At 39.0% G+C, this 22,357-nt stretch overlaps 1 protein-coding gene across 3 annotated transcripts; it reads left to right on the forward strand.

Moving 5' to 3' along the window:
• Positions 1–3,708: 3,708 nt before the first annotated feature.
• On the forward strand, positions 3,709–18,995 carry BNIP3L (BCL2 interacting protein 3 like). Of its 3 annotated transcripts, none has more exons than XM_052805757.1 (6): positions 3,709–3,911; positions 9,540–9,726; positions 11,501–11,573; positions 13,385–13,488; positions 14,270–14,419; positions 15,703–18,995. In XM_052805757.1, exons 1-6 carry the CDS (start codon positions 3,821–3,823, stop codon positions 15,749–15,751), a joined length of 654 nt encoding a protein of 217 aa, XP_052661717.1. In that variant the 5' UTR covers positions 3,709–3,820; the 3' UTR covers positions 15,752–18,995. The 3 variants fall into 3 exon arrangements, with proteins under 3 accessions (XP_052661717.1, XP_052661716.1, XP_052661718.1); XM_052805756.1 differs by lacking the exon at positions 15,703–18,995 and adding an exon at positions 15,352–15,696; XM_052805758.1 differs by lacking the exons at positions 3,709–3,911; positions 15,703–18,995 and adding exons at positions 4,402–4,546; positions 15,352–15,696.
• The last annotated feature ends 3,362 nt before the right edge of the window (positions 18,996–22,357 follow it).

The following is a 22,357-nucleotide window of genomic DNA, read 5'->3' on the forward strand; positions in this document are numbered from 1 at the left end:
TGTTCTGTTGAGGCAGGAGTGTAACTTCTACTCCAGCGTTTATTACTTAAATACTTATTCTTTTATGCTCCGCCTAATTGGAAAAAGATCAGTTAGTGCTGATAAGCAGAAACCTGTACTTTTCCCTGTCTTGCAGAGGGGCTGCTGGATAAAGGAATACTAATTTGGGGGGATTTTTTTGTTTATTGGCGGCTCTGGAATTGGTTGTTCTTGGGTATGACTAACTAGGAAGTAATTCCATGTGCACTGGTTTTCAGCTCTTCATCTTGGGCTGTAGAGAAGGTGTATAATCTCCCAATTCACAACAGAGGGAGATGTTTCCTTTTGCCCTTTCCCGTGCAATCAGCTGTTGCAAATTGGAGGACTGGCGCATTGAATCGGTGTGGGGAGAGGTGTGCTGCAAGTGAGGTTGCTGCATAATGAATGTCAGTGGCTTGAATGATTTGTCTAAGTTTGCTCTTGGCAAACATCTTACTTAACCTGCTATAGAAAGGTTTGGGCTTGTAAAAACGAGTGGTGGAAGAAAGCAATAGTGGCTGGAATAAAAACAGTAAGCATTTCTTTCTACTGTGATGCGGCTGAGAGACTAAAAAACAGTGTGACTTCCATTTCTCTACACGATCTACCCTTGAATTTTAATAGTCTCAACCTTTTGCAAACAATCTATTGTTTCTTTTACAAGAAAAGAGCACTTGCAGTTTTTTCTGATGGGAGTTTTTCTGTATGGGTGCTCTCCACTAGGAGGCAAAATGTTACCAACGAGAGGTGGGTGCTTCAAAAACGCAAGGGATCGAGGTTCGATGTTGTGACTATCCCTTGAAGTCATCTTTGGAAGCACCAGTTGTCTGCAAGGACTGTATGTTTGATCAGTTGTTGCTAAATATAAAATACAACAAAAGCATTTCCAGTGCACATCATCACTACCTCCAGCGTAAAGAAACCAACCAAGGTGTGTAGGGAAAAGACTGCCTTTGTGTTTGCTGGGGTGGCATCCATCTTAGCAGCAGGTTAGCATTTTCTTCAGATTTGGGTTAAAGTAGTACTAAATGAAGAATACAAAAGCAATCGCAGCGTGTTTTAAGACTTCAGATCATTCTTTACTTAAATTGCTTCAAATGTTTAGAACACCTTGGAACCATGAGAATGAAACAGTGGTATTAGCTTGGCTCAGCTCTGTGAGATAAATTTTGTTACTTGTTTGATTTCAATCAACTTAAAGGCCTTTTGTAACTTTCTAGAAGAAAAACCTTTTTATTGCACTTCAGTACGAAAGGCCTTTCCCAGGAGTTTACGGCTATTGTTTCTCTTCTATTAACATGTGGTTTTCTGTCCCTCCAACCTTGCTATTGTCATAGCATTTTCCATCCAAGGATTCAAATTACTTTACAAACATTAATTACATCTTTCAACTGCCTTAAGGAACCTGTGTAGTGGTTAGAGCACAGGGCTGAAAGTCAGGACTTGTGAATGCTATTTCTGGCTCTGCATTGACTCACTCTATAATCTTGATCAATTTATTTCTGACTCAGAAATTTTAGTAGTCCCACTTTACTGATAAATATTCATGCCACAGGTATTACAGCAAATGCTTCCTGAATGATGGAGATGACAAATACTCATGATGCTAGCCTGTGATTGTTGGGGTTGCAAAGTAGGATAGGATTACCTAGGCAGGTTTTCTATTCAAAATCATAAGTAGCTCATTGTTCTGATTCCAATCTAGAATGTATCTGCAGCCTTTCTACCTGTAAACAGCTGTTTTATTAAATTATTTAAATTACTGCTTTCTTTTTACTACATGTAGCTAGTTCTCTTCCAGTGATATCCCAGAGACATCCGTATTTTCCACAAGATTAAACGTTCGGTATAGTCACGCAGGGTATGCAGTCAATTTCGTAAGAAAGGTCAGCGTTACAAAAGGCGATTTCAGATGTCCACACTTCAGTATTTGGATGCTTGTCAACATAGCATAGATGAATAGAAGATGAAAAACCTCTGAAACCAGTATTCTAGTATGGGACAATTGTGACAGCTGTACATACAGGCTTTTTCTCTAGCTCGAAATACTCCAGACACAAACAGAAAAAAAGCTATTTCTTTGCCTGTGTAATGGGGAGGTAACGGAAGAACAAACGCTAATGGAAATGTATCTGTGTGACTTCTGTCTCTGAAGGTATTGCTGTTACTGAACTCCTACTATGGGTACAGTAACGTAAAAAACCACAGTTCATATTCTTGTGGCTGCTGATGGAAGGGGTTTATGATGTAAAAGACTCCTTTACTGCTTGTTGGGAAGCAAAACGCTTATATGTATGTGTGAGATGGGACTTAAGTTACGACGTTCCGCCAAAAAGACTCTAGTCCTCAAAATAAACTTTGAAGTTTAAGTGATGTCAAATGGAGTGAAGTTAGTAAAGGTGATTTCTCAAGCTGTGAAGGCAAGTTAAGTAATCATCCGTGAGGAAGTTAGTTTTGCTCGTTCTTTTTGTTAGAGAATGTGAGTGAAAAAGTACATTAGAAACAGAAGAATCCCAGTAAAGGTTCTGCTAACTGCCATACCAAGTATCTATGAAAAGTTGTTCTGCCTTGAGGAACTGACTCGCCTGATTTTCAAGATAAAATTGACTCTTACCTTGAAATTAATAATTTAGAACCTTATTTTCTATATATGACCATTTCATGAAAGTGACTTAGATAATTGGCACAGAAGCTACTCACATTGTGACTGAAGAAACCTCAGCAGGGTAAGGTAGAAGTTTGCATCTGTATCTCACTGCATTTGAAAATCTATTCCATGGAAATTCAGTGTTACTCCCATTCTCAGTACAGCAGTATGTGCATAAATAGCCTGAGGTTGCCTCTTCATTTTCATGCTGAAAGGAAACTGGCGCACACTAGTAATTTCACTTTTTGTAGCTATGATTTTGCATCCCAGTTAAGAACAAGTCCAATTTTGTTACAGAGATGCCATCTTCTCCATCTTAACCGTGTGCCGAGAATTGAAAGAACTCCCATCCGCGAGGTTGGAGTGTCATTTGGAGTGTCATTTCAGGTGGGTATTAATCTTAAAAACCATTAGTTCTTCCAGCGTGCCTTAACTATATTTCATGGACCTACTAGTTAACTTAAACTTATCTGAGGCAAAGGGAAGACTGATGAGAGGGGAAAGAAGTGTTCAGAGACTCGTACCATTGCACCATGCAGGTTTGACAGGTTACCTCACACCCGCTGTGCTAAGGGAGGAGGTTTTGCTGCAATCTCTCATGTGGAAACAGGTCTGAGCTGGAGGCCTGATGGGTACTGCGATAACCGTGACAGGGGTTTGACAAGTCCTCTCTGGAAACAGAACAGGCTCCACAGCTTGGAAAAGGGCGGCAGGCCTTGGGGGCTCAGCCTCCAGCCAAGGTGAGGGAACGCGATCAGCCTTCTCTCCTGAGAGGATAGGCGCTGTCCGATGGCTTCCCGAGAGCCGTGTGGGGAGAGTCGGGTCCCTCCAGCCCGCGTTTCCCGCTGGGGTTAGCTCTCCCGCTGGGGTTAGCGTTCTCTCCTCGCCGCCCTCCCGCGCCTTCTCCCCTCACAGCCCGCCCGCCCTTTGCGCACGCGCGGCGGCGGGACGTGCGCAAGCACGGTGAGCGAGCGCCATGGTGCGCGGCACGCGCCCCGGGGCGGCCGGCGCCTGCGCGGCGGCTGAGGGCGGGAGCGGCGCGACCCGCGCCTGCGCAGTAGTGAGGAGGCGGGGTGGCCGGGCCCGGAGCGGAGTCCAGGTTTGTTGTTGTTGTCCCAGCCTCAGCGGCTCCTCAGTCGCCGCTCGTGCGCCGCCATGTCCAGCCCTCAGGAACCGCCGCAGCAGCAGCACAACAACAACAACAACCCGCCGGCTGAGGGGACGCACACCGAACCGGGCCTCAACAGTGAGTGCGGCCGCCGTTAGTGTATGGAAACGAACGCGAATGGGGCGGGGGACGACGGACACCGCGGGGGGAGGGGGGGGGCTGTCTGTGAGGGCTGCCCCGGGGGCCGCGACCCCCTTCCCCCCATCTCCCTTTTTCTGAGCCGCGATTGGCGGAGGACGGGGCCGCGCGAGCCGCCGGGGGCCAATCGGCGGCGGAAGGGGTGTAATTGGTTCGGTGGTGTCCGCCGGGGGGGGGGGGGGGCGGCTGTGAGGGAGAGGCGGGCGGTGAGGCCTGAGGGGGCGCGGGGTTGAGGGGGGGGGGACACGACGGACAGCGCTTCAGCGGGGGTTGCCTGAGGGGGAGCGGGGTTGGGAAGGGGGCTGGCGGGGTGTCAGCAGGGCTTGGGGCGCTGGGGGCTGCGGGAGCCGTCGGATGCGGGGCTGGGAAGACGGGGGGGGCTGCGCGCCAAAAGCGGGGTGAGAGCTCGGGGTGCCGTGGGGTGGGTGGGAGGGAGGGTCGTGGCCGGAGGGTTTCGGGGCCGGGCTGCTCCTCGCAGGAGCGCTGGTGGCTGAGGGCAATCGGCCGCGGCGAGCGACAGCCGGAGGAACGAGCGAGCGCCGTGGCTGGGTGCTAGCCGAGGAGAGCAGGAGCAGGTTTGTTTCGTGGTTAAACTGAGTTTATTCGGTGGCTGGTATTAACAGCTAAGATGGGGATACAGCAGGGTAGGGGGAGGAGCGTGACTGTGGGAATGAGTTTATTCAGGGGCTGAGTCAATACCACTGACGTGAGCTATTTTCCTCTATATCCGGCATCTATGTCAGCTGCTCTGCTGCATCCTTTTGTTACTAGGATAACACTAGTAAGGCACATCGGTGGTTTTTATGTAGGCTCTCGTACTTACTTGGCAGATGCTTTTCCCTCGTTTTAAACAGCTGCTTCAATGTGTCCTTTTGTTTGTTTGTAATTATTAAGGATACTGCCGTGGAAGAGGTGAATAAATTGCATTAATGATTAACTGTTACCTTCGTGGTTTACAATGAAGTTAAACTGACCACGAAATACATTGGTTGGTTGATCCCCCGTAACTCAATGGGAATTGTATTAAAGAAGAATAAACTGTGCCCATTTCATAACACTGCTATTGTGTTATGGTAGCACTACGTCTTGTGATAACGATGGCAGTTTACAAGAGTGTTCACCTGTGTTAAATAGGTATTTTAGCAAATTATTCAGGGCTGTTAGCATACTTAAATAACAATTTAAGCTGTCTTAAAGTTGTGACGTGCCTAGTGCATAACTCGATGCTTACTTTAGAAATTGTGATCTTCGATGCTTCTATATTTTAATATTTCTTTTTTGCTTTCTGTTAGTATGTTAACTTACCCTGTGGGACGCGTTAACCTGCTGTAAGGTAGGAGCAACAAGTGATGAGTGCACTGTAAGCCTGTGCTGGATCTGCCCACGTAGATCTTATTGCTGGATCAGCACGTAAAGGCTTAGCACAATCAATGTGATTACTGAAGGTGGTGAGCACAAGGTATGAGAGGAAATGTTTGATAGTCTGAGCTCCGTGAACAAAACAAATGCAGCCAATCGGCTCCGTGTAGGCTTAGTGCTGCTTTCAGATGCTCAGCTGCTCCACAATGCTTTGGTGTTATAGGTACATTTTCTGCCATTATATAAGCTTTTGAGTGAACCTTTTCAGGCTAATGAGCTTAGACACTTATTCATTTTGTTCTGTATGTCATTTGTGCATGTTTAGGACCTTTCATTCAAAGATCCCTTAGCACTTGAATCGAAGGTCAGAAGACCTGGGAATAAAACTGGTAACTGAACCTATGTTTTGTTGGGTTCACCAAAAAAAAAAAAAAAAAAAAAAAGCTTGCTTGGTCTGGGAATTCTAGATGCTTCCTATATTTTAATTATTATAAAGCTCTGTTACATATTGACAAAAAGAAGAAATCCCATCTTAGGCAGGAACCCATCTACCTCTGTCATGGAAAATCTGCTTAATAATTACCACTATGGGAATCTGAACAGCTTTCTTTTTTTCTCTCTCTTTTTAGCTGCCTTTTTTTTTTTTTTTGTTAATGGTATACTTCATTGTAGAAGTGATATTTCTTAGCTTATTCAAGTTGACCATGGCTCAGACTTGTGAGCTACTAGTTTGGAGTATTTTTATATATACATATAATGTATATATATGTATATAATCTATATATTGTCCTTGATATCTCCACCCCACCCACCCAAGTGAAATCACAGGGTGAATAAACAAGATGAGGTGCATCTTCCCCCACACGTTTAGCTACTGTTGTTTAAACAGTCCACCAGTTAGGGAAAAACATGCAATTAAAGTCAGTGTATATCAATTCATAGTGAAATAGTTAGCCTTAGAACATAGCTAAAATTCAGATAATTTTGGAGAAAAATACCCTTCATAGAAACAGTTTTGGCTTGGGTTTTTTGTGGGTTTTTTTGTTGTTGTTTTTTTTTTTTTTTTTAACCCCAAATTGTGTGGTCATGTGATTTGTGAGGGAGGAAAATTTTGCCATATTTCTTAATTCTACTGCTCTTCATTCTACCATGTTTCTTGTTTTACTGTCAAGTTGGAAATATGGTAAAACTGAGAGTTCTCATGTGGGTGATTATTGTAACTTGCTTAGTTTTGACAAAAGCTTGGGGCAAAAAGCACCCTTTATTGTGTGGGTGGTTTACTCTCAACTGTATTCCTGTGCATCTTTTTAAAGAAGCAGAGACTTCTGTCCCTCTAATCAGAGTCTTTGAAACTACTAGGGCTCTTGGGCTCCCTCTCCCCAACCGGTTGTGACTGCCAGTGGGAGTATGTAGCATGTTTTAGCTTGATGTCAGATTACGCTTCCTTGAATGTATTTTGACTCATTAAAAGTGAGGTCAGATGGAGAACGTGCTGCTTGTCATGTAAACTACTGCTCGACTTGTTGGGACTCTTTACTCACAGTTTAATTTGAGTGTTCTTCCTAGTATGGCCACAATGCATTTTAGATAAACGGCAAGTTTTGTCAGTCCAGGATAAATGTTAATAAAGATTTTATTTGTGCATAATCTTAAGTGCTGTGGAGGTGTGTTTAGTAGCTGCATACTAGAGTAACCAGTTCTGATCATCTTCCACTGGGCTTTTCTCTGCCCCTGCTTGGTGTCAGAGGACGACGTCCCCTTGCACCTTTGCCCTCTGTTCTTTTCACATTGTTTGTCACTCACTGATGATTTTTTTTTTTTTTTTAATAATAGATGTCTCTGCAGATCCCGAGCATTGTAATTCTCCCAATAGATGCTCTCTGCTCCAAAATGGCTACTGCGGAATGTATGGCTTTCTGGCCTAACTGTCTCCTAACTGCAGCTGCCACATGCTTTTCTGCAGGTGTGGCCTCTTGCTGTGGAGGTGTTGCTACAAGGCAAATCTACCCTCCTGATGTAGTTCTTAGCCTGGCCTTTTTATTTTGAAATTGAAACACTAGCAATCATCATAAATCTGAAATAATATGGTCTCTGTGTCTCATACTGACTAGTCCAAGCAAAGGCTGCCTGTTCCCAGTTAACACTTCATTATCTGAAAAGCTCAGTGTGTAGTACACAGTTGGTGTACCTTGCGTGATTGTGCACAAGAGCTCTGTGCACACCCTGAATTCCTTGTTTGTGAATACAGCTTGGGGAACCCAGACTGTGAACCACCAGGTCTCTTTAAGAGTATGATGCTTCCATGGTCATCAGTATAATGGCGTAGTTAATAATCGGTACTAAGGATAAACTCTGTTTCAGCTTCACAAAATCAAGTTGAAAATAGGTGGACTTGTTATGACAAACATCCCTTCCTGTGTCACTGATACAGTTCCCAGAGCCAAAACTTTGCTATAAAAAATAAGTGCAGGTACTCTAAGGTGCATTTCAGAAGTCAAGAAATGAGTGTTAAAATTTAGAACCTGTACAAATAATGTTTAAAAAGTAGTTTCAGCTGTTGTATGTGTATCTTCAGGCTTTCTCGTCTTTTCTTGAGTATTTTTACCTCAGTGGTGAAGATGTCAGAACTTTAAAAAATAAAAAAAAAATCAATGAAACACAAAAAACCTGAAAGCACTCAACCTCAGGTGGTATAAATTAAATTACACAGGAGTTGTGATGACATAATATACATGTGTGAAATCATTATCTGACTGATAATGGGAAATAATGTCAAATTGAAGACAGCATGCTTTTGAGAAATTGGAGATCTTTCCCTCCATAATCATGGCTAATAAAGTGGCTGTATGGACAAGTGATTCTTGTTATATGTCTTAATGAGAAGGTTGGAACTGCAATTGGATAGGGAATGTACTTAAATATTTGGAACAGAGCAGTAGAATTCTATTCTATCTTTGCCCCTCAGGACATTAAATGGTATGTTTATGAATTAAGAATATTTTCAAAACCTGTTTGTTTCCAGTTGTTTCCAGTTGAAATGTCACTAATGAACATACTGGTAAATATTGTTTTGCATTTAGTTAATCTGCACATAAAATGCAAATGAAGACATTTAAAAACAAGAATCTTCAACCTAACTACAGCGTATATGATTTTTTTAGCAGATGCTTTTATCCTTATGATACGCTCTTGCTCTTTTGTCAAATCTCAGTGCACACATGGATATCCCATTCGTACAATTACGGAAAAAGGGGAAAAAACAGTAAATCTCAACTTGTAGGCCATACAGGCTTACCTGGCTAAGGAAAAAAAAAGGGGGGGGGGGGGAGGAAACAAGAGGCTGAAGTGATGGCATTGAAATTATTAACTTATTGTATGTGAGACCTCTGGATTTCTCATGCTACTCAGTTCTTTATTTTGGCTTATTAGCAGTGAAATCTTTTAATCTAACTGCAATGAAATGTATGTTAGCATGGTACTTTACCTGTGTAAGGAAACGTAACGCCTACCTCAAGCTTTTGATGGTTTGAATAGTGGTATGACCCATTAAGGTTGTGGTAGGATAGGAGAGGTGGCAGATGGCATTGAATAGGAGATGTTTGTTAGAGGGCCAGGGCAAAGAAAGTTGAATGAGGCCTGAGAAGTCAGGCTGGCTGACTGACGTGTATAAAAATCAGGGTTTGATTCGGAGCCTTGGGAAGTAGAGGGAAGAAGGAGAACATAAAATTGCAGAAGGGGGAGTTGCATAGTAGGGGGCTAGGGGCCGAAAATTTTGTTGCAGAAAGGAATGTAGAACAGGGAAGTGTAATTGAGTGTCCTGGTTTCAGCTGGGATAGAGTTAATTTTCTTTCTAGTAGCTGGCATAGTGTTATGCCTTATGACATTGAGTGCTACATAGGTAATTGAAACTTCAAACTGCAGAGAGAAACTTGGCGTATTAATAGTTGAGGAGAGAGAGGACGTTTTATTTGACTAGCTCAGGAGGTAGGTAGCAACAAAATGTAACTTTTTTGGGGGTGTGTTTGTTGATGAAAGAGGAAGAAACACATCACTCTTGTCTCCAGTACATGTTTATGAGCTTTCTCCCAGCAGCAGTGTATGTTATCTGAATTCACCATATTCATGTTTTTTTCTGTGTGTAATTGATAAACTTAAGTTGGGTTTTAGTTCCACTGCTTTTAATGAAATGACGTCTGGCTGGCCCAACAGGTTCCTGGGTGGAGTTACAGATGAACGGCAACGGCAATAGCAATGATAATGGCAATGGGAAAAACGGAGGTCTGGAACATGTCCCTTCATCATCCTCCATCCACAATGGAGACATGGAAAAAATTCTCCTGGACGCCCAGCATGAATCAGGACAGAGCAGTTCAAGAGGTAGTTCCCACTGTGACAGGTAAAGAAATATTTGCTGTCCCCCATGCAATTTATTGCAGTTTTTATCATCTAGATATTAATGGAGGGGTAAAGCTTTTTCTCAGGCTTAAGTTTGTCATGTTCCAGTATTTGGAGTAGTTGCTGGCTCATGATAACTGGCTATTAAATAAGATATCTGACTTGAAAAATACATCATTGCTACAGAAAGCTAAGGAATCCAGGAGCGGGAAGGTCACATCAACACCACAGTTAAATTTCACATTGTCTTAAATCACATATGGTGTAAAAAATATCTAATTTTACTGGCTCATTAATAATAGTGTTATGTACATGTGTTTTATATTTAGTCAAGCATAATAAAATGTATCACTGGACTTAACAGAAAAAAAGATTCTCAGAATTTTTACTCCTTGCTTTCAGTATTTTACTTTTTTTTCCTGTGGAGGGAAAATATTTATTATCTAGCAATATAATCCTTTGAGGCACATGTGAGCATTATGATATTCTTACATGTTCATTATACCTTTTTCCTATGAAGTTTTGGGGCAGTTTTGGAAATCCTTGAGAGGTTTCTATATGTAATTTTAGCTGTCCTTCTGCTCGTGCCTCCTTTGGTTTTGCTGGGTGAATGCTGTCTAACTGTCATGTCTACTATGTAGCTTATGTAAGTGGTTGATCAGATATAAAAGCTATTTAAAATTAGTTAGGCCTGATTTAATTAGTGAATGTAGTAGACTGAAAATGATCCATACCACTATTTCACGTGGAATGGTTACATTTATGCGAAATAGAGTTTGTTACATCTATGTTGCTAAGATATTAGTTGTCAGTAGTTTAGTACTTTCCAGTCCAGCCAGGAATGTTTGCTAGGTGATGGTTGTATAGTTTCTTTTACTAGCATAGGATTTTTTCAATCATTACCCACATTTTAAGTGAATGAAGACACATTTGGTTTTTTTCCTTTTTTCTTTTTTTTTTTTTTTTTTAAACTTAATTTTCCACTTGTTAACTTTTTGGTAATTCTTTTCCCCTTTTGACAGTTGAAGTAACGTACAAGAAAGGGGAGGTACTTTGATATTTTGCATTCTTTTCTAAAAGTTCTAAACAGTAAGTTGCTCTTAAATGTGGTGTTTTGGGTTCTTTTGGGGTATTTCTATAAATACACCTTTTTCATGAAAGCTTAAGTCAGGTTAAAAAGATGCCCTTAGCATTTTAATGAGACACACCTGCATTGGTGCATCATACAGCATTTTGTATTGTTCCTGACTTAAATTCTCTAGCATTTCCTTGGTTGAGGTTTGATAGTTGATTAATTTCTCAAGTAGATGACCAAATTTTTAATATTCAAAGTGAGGTTAACAAGGAGAATGTGTGTTGTTGCCAAGCATTAAAAGGTGTTTTGGTGTGTAATGTTTCCTCTTGTAATGATAACAAAAAGAGGTATAATTCACAATAGTGGCAGTGTTTTCTAAAAGAAGGAAGTGATCTACATCTTTTGTGTAGCAGTTGAAGTTTTGGGCAATGCTTTCTTTGTTTCAGTGGAAGGACGGTCAACCCTGTTAAGAAAGGTAGGATTATAAATGGAAAAAAAAATTGAAAAAATGAGGAATTTTGGAAGACTTTCTAATACTGATATTTGTGATCTGAAGGGTAGTGTAGTCTGTACCTCGTTGGAATAGCCTGCAGAAGTGCATGTGGAAATGATTCAGTTGAGATGCTATTTACACTAATGATTCTTTAGGTGGCACAGTGTAGTATAACAAAATGACATAATGAAATCAATTTTTCTTTAGCCCTTCACCTCAAGAAGATGGACAGATAACTTTTGATGTGGAAATGCACACAAGTAAAGACAGTAGTTCTCAGGTATTTTCTTCATTAACCTTTAAAATACATCAACTTTTAAAAAATATATTTTAAAGTTGTGGATGTTGTATATAGATCATATATTTATATAGATCAGTATTGGGAGTACTTGAGAGGTAGAGCAAGCTCTCTATTATGTCAAAAGATCTAAAATGTTATGTATTTTACATGTCCAAAAAATGCATTAAACTACTGCTTGCTAGAAAGTTTGGTTTTTTTTTTCTGTTTTGAGATCCTAAACTTGGCTGTTAGCTGCAGTACAAGCAAATGAATTATATAAACCTTATTTATTCAAAATTTGGAGGTGTCCCTTAGTCATTTGGGTAAGGCTGTTTACCTGTCTTGTACTTTGTTCTTGCAGGTTTTTACTCATTCTTTTTCAATGGAACTTTATATAGTACCTGCCTGTAAATAGGTATAATAAATAATTTTTGTGTACTCAAGCTTTTGTCAGTTTAACTAAATTATCTTTTCTTTTAAGGGTTTGTTTTCAGAATAAATTTTTATTAAATTAAAACACATTCCAGAACAATTACTTTTAACGACAAGGCAGGGTTAGTAAACTCTGTTTCTGTGTTAATTGAGATTTGACTTGTAGAGAGTAACAGCTTTGGAGTGAGGGGAAAAATGAGGCTACATCTCTAAAGCTGAGAAATGCCCTGTTTAGTAGCAGTCATATTATTGTTTTAACACTGCTTGCACTCTGTGTGTCAAACCTGTTTGTTTTTGAAATGTTTATATTTCTGCACAAGATTTCAGGATGTTCAGTTTATTGCGCTACAGATAGTAGGCTCACATGATAGTGAGTAATCTCCATAATACAAACTGAGAGGAGACTAATGCTGAACTCTTAGTTTGATCATTTAATAGAATTTGCTGTCTTCAGCAGTATAATTAAAAAGCATTCCTGGAAGAATGAAACCTTGCATTTAATTTTGTCAAAGACCTGACCGAACAGTGGGACTGGTGTGGTTCTGCCCTATAGAGCCAGAATGATCCGAATGAGGTTGTTGGTTAGGTCTGCCATCTGACTTTTGTGACTGTCATATTTGATTACTTTTGGTTTTGGTATGGTTCCCACTTTAATGTTGGAAGTGATTTATCTTATTTTACTAAGGGTCACTCAGGAAAATGTTTTAATATGAAGGAGGAGTTTGTACCAAAGTCAGTGGCGTTCTCTAGTCTTCCTAATTATTTTTTTCCTGTATGGTAACATTTGCATCTAATGACGTAATGTTAAATCTCTGGATCAAGACAATTGTCGTGAGTGCTTGCCTTTCCCTACTGCATCTGGGACGCACCCAGTAGAAGCTGCTAGTTGCAAGTAATACAAATTCTAAATGACTAATTATACCTCTAAAAAAGTCAAAATACTGTTTTTGAAACCTTTTTATTTGGCTGTCTTTCTGTGCGTTAGCCACGTTCTGTACGCTGTAAATGGAATGCCATCAGTTTAAAGTTTTTGCCATTTGTAAAAAATTGTTTAATATTTTTTGCATAATGCTGGCTTCTTACATTTAGGATTAAAATAATCTTTTTTTGTTAGTTTCAAAAAACCAAACAAACAACTTGCAATGATGTGGAAGTCCTAGATGTAGTAATAAAATTTGTGGTGTACTGACTTCTGCAGATCCTCCTATTAGCATAATAAAATCTCTTCTAAATAATCAGTAGTCTGAGAACACTTGCTCGTTTATCAGCTGCCACCATTTGGTGCTTATCATTTTGCCACTGTTGTTGTCGCTCTCAATTTAACGCCATAAGGAGGAGCTAATTGAGTGTTATAAGGCTTGTCCCATGTATATTTTCAGTCTGAAGAAGAAGCAGTAGAAGGAGAGAAAGAGTTGGAAGTTTTGAAGAAAAGTGCTGACTGGGTGTCAGACTGGTCAAGTAGGCCTGAAAACATTCCTCCCAAGTGAGTTAAACTTATTTTTTTAATGAATATTCTTTTATATGAAGGAGAGAAGAATCATAAGTCACAACTGCATGGAATTAGTCTGGCTCTCCAAATAAGATCATCTTAGAAAGAGATAGATTTCTCTTTGGGAAGGCTACAAAAAGTCAAAAAAATGAAGTATGAAGATCTTAATAGCAACAGAATTACCTTTTTATTGAAAGTAATATAAATCCACAGCAAGCTGATTACAAGGTTTCTTGATGTAATTATTGGGAGAGCTGGGTACTTGGAGCTGGGATTCATGGGATTTAGTTTTGGCTTATTGAATGGAATAGTGTTGAGCAAGTCTCCTAAATTCTCTGTACCTTTTTTTCTTTCTATGTAAAATATGTAATGTTCATCCACGGAAGGGGAAACGTTGAGATCCTTGAATGCAAAGCATTTTTATTAAAATAGAGGATGCTGTCTAAATGTAGCAGACTTCTGTATCTCTGTTTGGAACAAAAAATGAGGCTCTTGCTAACAAATCACATCCTGAAATTCCCTCTCTCGGACCTACCTCTCTCTTCAGCTACTGCTCCCTTTGTCTCTATACTGTCTGTGTAAGTGGTCTCTCCACAATACCTCCTATTATTCTCTTTGATTCCTTACTCTGTAAGGGATCTGTTGCTTTGATCTCTAGCTCTTTGTACTTTTAAAAAAAATGTTCCTACAGAGATCTGTGCATTTGTGTGTGTGGGGGGGGGAAAGAAACAAAAAAATCTTGTTGAATTTTTCCCCCCTCCCCCTCTTCTTTCAGGGAATTTCATTTCAGACATCCTAAACGTTCAGTGTCTTTAAGTATGAGAAAAAGTGGAGCAATGAAAAAAGGTGGCATTTTCTCTGCAGAATTTCTTAAGGTTTTCATTCCATCTCTGTTCATATCTCATGTTTTGGCTTTGGGACTAGGGTAAGTATTAACCTAATTCTCACTTTAACTGTTGCATCTGGCTTTGCTTTTCCCCTTTACTTGTGTGTCAGGTGCCTGCTGAAAAGGGCTTTATCTTGAATAACTAGAATACTGTTGCACCTTGCTCAAGATAGACTTGGTGCGCTTTTTGAAATGCAGGAAAACTTTGCAGCAATTAAAACTTTGCAGCCATTAATATGTTTTATTTCTAGAACAGACCAAGTTTCTTGTATTGAAAATGCATGGATTGTCATGAATTTGCAAATAACCTTTGCAATTATAATGTGCCATTTGATTATCCATGCCTTCTACTTAAATGCTTCAGGTTATAAGGTAGGGCAAGTAAGAATAGAATAGGTGGAAAACTGCTGTAACTTTTACTAACCATTACAAAAACACATTGTACAAATAATGATGCTGAAGTTCTGTGTGTATGGCACATACTCTGTAATTTTCAATGTCTTAATGCTGCAGTCCTGTGATATTACTGAAAGTCAAGTTTTGAATACTTAAAGAAAGATACATGAAATACTGGACGTGTCCTGCAAGATCAGCTACGACTCTGCTCAGCAATGTTTTCATTGCCTGCGTAACCCAACATAATCTCTCAGCTTGCTTAAATCCTTACGTTATGTTTATCCATTTTACGTTCTTCTGTGATGGGGACAAAGTCATGTACTCAAAATATGTTTTTATTTAGCTTTGTATTTGTTTCTGGGGTGTAGTTCAAGTGTCTCTCTAAATTCTTGAAAGCTATCAAATAAATTAGGAGGATAGAATGTATGAGAATATATTGTAAGATATTTGTGCTATAGCAAAATCGTGTATTTCTGCGGCGAATTAAATCTTGCCTGGATTTATCTGTTAGACGTCAGCATTTGTGTAGATCCTCAATGCTCAGTGTTTTAAAGCGCACCCCCCTCCCTTTATAGGCAGTCCTTCGTTTGTTTTACCATCATAACGTGGGAGTGTTGCTTGACTGTTCAAGAGTCGATGTGTCGGGTACTCTACAAACAACACAAAAACTTTTGGACTGTGGTTTTCAAATGAGCTTGGGACTGGAAGAAACCCACTTTTATTGAACGTTGATATTGTCGGTCCTTCTAGGCTCGTCTGAAAATCTCACTCCTTAAGTAATTTTATAGAAGAGAAGTGAAGTCCTTGGAAGAATCTCATCAGACTTTCTTGAAAGACAAATTAGAATAACGTGAGTGCATGAGGACTGTTTGGAAAACAGGGAGTATTTCTGTGAAATACGATATGCCTTATACTTTTTATTTCAGCATCTACATTGGAAAACGACTGACCACACCTTCAGCCAGCACTTATTGAAAGATGGAGTGCAAAACCTGGAAATCCACGTGACCTGTGAAGGTGTTACTGTCTCATTTAGTACATTTGACTTGAGACCATTTTAAGCATGACCCTGACTTCACCCTTTCCTTACACATCCAGGTTTTTGCTAACTCTGGAATTCAGTATTGTGTTGGAACTCTGTTGAGGTGTTTCGCTATCTACATTCTTTCCCTCTCCTCCCATTCCCCTGCCTCTTGGCCTGCAAGACACGTCAGAGTTGCTGAACGGAGTTTACAACTGTCTATATGTTGCAAGGGCTTCTCTTGATGCAAAATGCCACCAGCAAATTTTAATTTTATCAGTGATGCTGTTGCCTCCTTAGTGCAACCTGACTTAAATAGCAGTTGTGCATGGTATAAATGTTGACTGTATTATGGTGATAAAATTAACAGTCTCTGTGGAAGAACATTATTGATTGGAGTGAAAATGAATTTTTCTATTGAAAAACAAGCTGGTTGTGAAATAAACTAAGAAATCACTGGCAATAAAAAACAGTTTAAATCAGCTTTTGGGGGAGTTTACTTGGCCCCTTGTATTGGCTAACACGATTTGATTTGCAGGAGGCAAAGACTGCATAAATTTTGAAGTAGGATAACTAAACCATCAGCATATTTTAATATTAGGTAATTGTTGTAATCTTGTCTTTTCTATGAAGTCAGCTCCTTATTCCTTGTAGGAAAACCTGTCTGATGCCTAGAAAATATTAGAAAAATTGCATTGTTTGCATGTGAAGAAGCTTTTCTTTTCCTTACCTGTTTTCTAAAGGGAAAATTTAAAATGTGAAATTTCCCTTTTAAAAGTAGTTTTAAATTAAGGAAAAACCCAACAGCTGTAGGTGTAGTTAGACTCTGTATAAAAGGATATGATTCTGTTTGTTGTGGAACCATTTACAGTTACGATGATATGGCAGTTTCAGAAAGTAAAGCGTTTGACTTATCTTTAAGGGGGACAATCTTGCAGGCGTGTAAAGATTCAGAAATTGTAAAGCTCTGAAATGTCTTCTGCAAATGAGTTTTCAATATTCCTATCTCTCATTGTTTACTGTACAATCTCCTTCGGGGATACATGGAATCTGAAAGTCACTTGTGATGTCTCATGTTAGATAGACTTCTCACTAATGTTGTTGAACTTTTATCTTAGGGAACATTAAGCCTTGTCCTCCTTCAGTGACACTTCTTTTCAAATGTGAAGCTTTAGTACCAAATTGTTACAAAGCATTGGGACAGTCATGTCCTTAAATAGATTTTATTGGATTTCAGAACATGTAGCATGACTCTGAAGGATAGAATACTCTTTTTTTATATATATATGAATATATAAAAAAAATATGATATAGACTTTAATACTAAGTATTTAGGGAACCAATGCTAATTTTAAGACTAGCACAAATCTCATTTAAATAAAAACTTCAGTAGGCGGACTTGTAGAAAATGATAAGAAAATACAGTCAGCCAGTTTGGAGAGAACAGCTACCTATAATTGTTTGCTTGCATCAGCCTTTATAAAGCTGATTATTTGATATAGGAGTGATGGCTTGAAACAGTTGATGCATAGAAGCTAAATCCCAACTGAGATTTGGTTTAAAAGAACTTAGCTCCCAGGAAGTAAAAAAGTTGAGTATAAACCCACTGCTAAACTGTATTTATTTCTATTCTCTACTTCTGAATGCTGTTAGAGAATGCTTTCAGGGTGAAAGGGCAATCTAACAAAAAATTCTCTTGAAGACATCTGCTTTTTTCCTTTTAGTTGTGAATACTAGTGGCACTTGAGTTGCCTACAACTGCATATTTGTTTCAAGTGTGGATGTTGGGTTTCACCCAAAGGTGGGGGAGGGAAGGGGGAAGTGGTGAAGGGTGTTTTAGTTAGTATCAAGTACATCATTTTACAGTCCTAAAAACTGAGGGAACGGGAGAAAGGCTGAAACACTTCCAGTTCTAATTGCAGCACTTTGTTTTGTATGGAAATTGGAATAGTGGAAAAATAGATTTTTTACTAAGTAGGGAGTACTTTTAAAAAAAAATTATCCCTTTCTAAATTAAAAGGTAATTCTTCTTCAGAATATCTGATAAATAATATTGCAAGCTTGTGGCTAGAGTATCAACACAGCTTATAATATTTGAAGGAGCCGTGAAGTAAAAATTGTGAAAACTATAGGTGAGGAATGGATACGTGATAACTGTAACACTTGCTAGGATATAATGCAGTATTTATTGATACCCTACTATAAGCTTTGGATGACAGTCTACAACTTCTAGTTTTACAATGAACAGAAACAGATTGTTGTATAATTTGAAAAGGGGTTTCAACTATTGATAGTTGAAGTTTTGTTAAGATAAATGTTGTTTAAAAAGCTTTATACCTGTTTACAGTTTTGGAAAAAAAAATGCAGGCTTCATTTTTCTTACATTCAGCAAAAACTGGCCTAGAATATTTGTAAATAGGATCAAGAAGAAAAATGCATAAACTCGCACATTAAAAATGCAGCAGGCTAACTTGACTGCAGCAAATGCATATTTACTTACTGTTTTAAAAAGTGAAAGCTGAAGATTGTTAGAAATTCAAATTTTTTAATTGACATTTGTTGAAATATTGGAGTTAACTGAGCCAAAGTGATTATGCATTCTTCATAAATTAGTTAGCACTTTGTAACATTATATACAGTTTACAGTACCTGTATAAGTTGTAGCTTATAAACATTTTGTGCCATTAAAGCTCTCACAAAACTGGTTGTCTGAAATTACTTCATGCTGCGCCTGTCTTCTCTTTTTCTTTCTTTTATTTTCTTTATTTTTACAGGACTGCTTTGTATAACGTTTTATGAAACTATTGTGTCCTGGGTTATATGAACATTGAAGCTGCTGTTTATAGACTGGAATAATTTTTTGAAAGATTGCTTGGGTGGTTTTGGGGTTTTTTTGGTTTTGTTTTTTTGTTGGTTTTTTTTTTTTTTAGTGACTTGGGATCATCTGCTTCTTTTCCTGAAGCACGTAATAAAAACATTTCCATTGTCAGCAACGTATACCTGCGCCAAGTCCTCCAGCACCTTGTCAAGGAAAACTTGTAAAGCAAAATAATGTAGTGGCATATGAAATGTAAAGTAGAATTGATGAGATTTTGTATAATTGGTCAACCCTATTGTACTCCTTGTATTTCTCTTCTGTTTCCTAATTCTGTTAAATTTGCAGATTAAAGAATAAGGGACATAAACCCTAGATGTTAACGTGCCTCCATATTCTTGGTTCAAGAGCACTGGTTATTTCTAGGAGTATCATGTGAAGAGTTGTTCATTCTAAGTGTGAAACATCATTGTTCTGATACTGTTACTGCCCACTTTATTTACCTAATGATTCTTTTCCATGTTTTTAATGTAAAAATCCAGAACTTTGTGAAAATAGGATTTTTTTTTTTTTTTTCTGAGGAATAAGATACATAAAATTAGAAATCCTCCTTTCAGAAGGTCTAGATGTCTGGGTCTTACAATGAAACTTGGGCTTTAAATTTTGAATTACTACTACTTTGAAATTGCTTTGGAGATCAGGGTTGTGGGGTTTTTGAGCAGATTGTTTCTCTGCAGCCAACCGAAGTAAACACATTTAGATAGTAGGTGCCACAGGAAAAAAATTTAATTGCGTGCTTCAAAACTATTTTAGTTGTAATGCAATCTTTTGCAAAAGAATAAAACCAAGATAATACTGCATAAAGCATCAGTATCTTTGCACTAAGATTGTTGTGGTATAAATCATATTTCAATGGAGTTTGAGGACTGTCTTCAAGTTTCTTTTTGTTCTAGTACGTGAGTGTTCTAGTAAAGAATGAAGAGAAGGGATTTATTTACACACTTAATTTAGAGCAGCATAGTGATGTTGCATATCTGTTCAACTAAATGCAATGTAGCTAGACAAGTGAGTTGCGTAGTGTCTTGCTTTCCTCTGTAATCAGCACCAAGAAGTGTGTTTCATGTTACATTCTGGGAAAGTTACCTTCTACCTTAACTGCAACGCACCTAGAGATGCAGCTCGGTTAGCTATTCACCTGAGGCTGACGGGATGTTGAGTCCTACTTACACTCTGTTTTCAAACTTAACTGTATACATATGAAGAGATTAGAATTTACTTTGAATTCTTTGTTTTATGAAAAAGTTCTATATAAAAGTGTTATTTATACATTTGTGTGTGTGTGTGCATACATGTAAAAATTCTATCTAAAAATGAAATCCTGATTCTGTGCAAGTTTTTGTAGGATCTTTGCCTTGTACTTAGTTATATATGAAGACTCCTTTGTGTTTTGGGTCTTGAAAACCAAATAAAATGCTAGGACTCTTGAACTATGCTGTATAGTTCAGTCATCACTTTAAAAACAAAACTAAAACCTTAAGATACACCTGGAAAAATCTCATGCTGCATATAGCATCGACATGAAAAAGAAAAAGCTAAATTAATTTCTGTTTCATTAAATCACTCTTTGTGTCCTGCACTGTATGTCAGCTTGGCTAAGCACAGCTGACTCAGCCAAACTTTTGCTTGCAGTACTTAAAGCATGATTAATCTTGACATTAGGGGGGGAGCGAGTGGTGGTTTTCCATTAAGGAAAGTAAACATGACTTAACTTTTTGAGCTGCTGCCAGAAAACTGAGAGTATGGAAACTAGCATTTTGTATTTTAAACTATTTCCTAACGCTTTTCCAATAAGATTGTGGAGTTTGTTTAGAGAGACTTTTTTTTTTTTTCCATTGGTACAGTTTGTTTAACTTGCAGTTTGTTATCTAAAGACAAATTAATGAAAATACTGTAAGTGCTTATTCTGGTGTATGTAATGAAAGGGAAGAATAGCAAGTCCTACGACTGTTTCAGTTGTTAAAGTATATAGTTTAGATCACAGAAGGATGCATATATCCTTGCAAAGATTTCAGTTTATGGAGTTGTGCTGGACCTCCCACTTGATTCAGTTGTTACAGCCTTTAACTTGCATCTTTCTTTGGACTGAAGTTTAAATTTCAGCCACTGGATCCCAGAATGCCTTTATGTGGTAGATGAAAGAGCCTTTGACTTTCAGGTGTATACTCCTTATAGACTGTCTCCTAAATAAGTGTTTTAATGAAAATCTCTGTATTTTAAGACAGATCTTCTCTGGGAATTTTCACAACCTTTTATTACTGACATGTAACATGCATCTAAATACGTGCTGGGAGACAGTAATTTATCTGTGACCAATAGAAAAATGTGTGCAAAATCTTCAGTGAAACATACTTCTTACCCCTCCTTTCCTAATAAATAAACAAATAAATAAATAAAATTCCTCATTTACTTTAAAAATGTTACATGAGCTTTTGACCAAACAAAATGTAAAAGGTGCATGTGTGGCGTTTCAAATGGAAGCTATACTCGTCATTCTACCAGATTGTTTTGTGAACAGGAGCAAGCAATTTGGTTGTCCTTCAGGTAGTGTAAAGAGCTTTTGTGGCACCATTTTGACAGATCGGCAGCTGGAACAACATGCCTCCTCTGCAGCTTACTATTGATCGAAAACCTCTTGCTTCTGCATTCCCATTTTTCACCGTAAAGTTCACTGCTTGGATGCTTCTGTTCTCATCTTGCTTCATTGCACTCCTCTTCCCTATGGTCTGCCCAGTCGTCTTTGTTGAGTGCTCCTTCTGTTTCGTTCATTTGCTTGTGTTTTCATGCTGCTTCTCATTTCTGATCAAATAACATGAGCGAGCACAGTCTTTTTGTGTACCCACCTATTTCATGAAGAGTTTTCAGTTCCTGAGACAAAATATTGCCTTGTTTTGTTGTGTGTTTCCTGGTTCCACAAGATCTGCCTTTTCTTCAGGTATGTATGTGGTCACTGACACACCTTCAGATCTTGCACTCTGTTAATCTTTGGTTGATCTGTGTAACTGGATCTGGTAAAGCCCAGGAGGGCGTGTGTTCAAAAGTCACTGTTTTGCTTTCACCTCAAAGGAATTAGGTTATGTAGAGAGTAGTCTGTCATGTTCCTAGGTAAGAGGTTGTGATGGTGGCTTAATAAGTAAGCTAAATTGGGTTTCATCTCTGAACTTGGAATCATCTTCTGGACTTTTCTGTTGGAGGAGTCCTCTTGAAGGCTTGGAGGATGCTTTGTGACCAGCGTTCACTTCCAGTGGTGCTGAATAAAACATAATTGCTTACAGCTCTCAATTCCACACAGAAGGGAACTTGCGGAAATAAGTCGCTATTTCTGCCAGTGTTTTGTTTGTTGTTGGAGATGAGATGAAGAAGCTTTAGCTGCGAATATTTAAGTTTCAGGAAGTCTAGTTAGGTGGTGGTGAGAGGGTAGTGAATCAGGCAGGCACTGACAAAAGTCCTGGTCGTCTGCCTGGTGCTCTGCAGTCTGGTTCAGACGGGCAGAGAGGTCCGTAATAATCCCTGCCTGTACCTAGCAGCGTAGCAGAACAGCCAAGGTCTGTACGAGCTGCGGAAACTGGCCTCCTGGGACAGCGTGGCAGGGTTTGGCGTGGCTGTGCTGCGCCAGCGCTGGGAAAGAACAGAGTGTTCCTTTTCCTGCGGTTATCTAGTCAGCTCTAGTTGCAGGATTTTGCTTTTT

The sequence above is a fragment of the Harpia harpyja genome, chromosome 13, assembly GCF_026419915.1.
Source record: "Harpia harpyja isolate bHarHar1 chromosome 13, bHarHar1 primary haplotype, whole genome shotgun sequence".
In the NCBI taxonomy this organism is placed as follows: Eukaryota; Metazoa; Chordata; class Aves; order Accipitriformes; family Accipitridae; genus Harpia; species Harpia harpyja.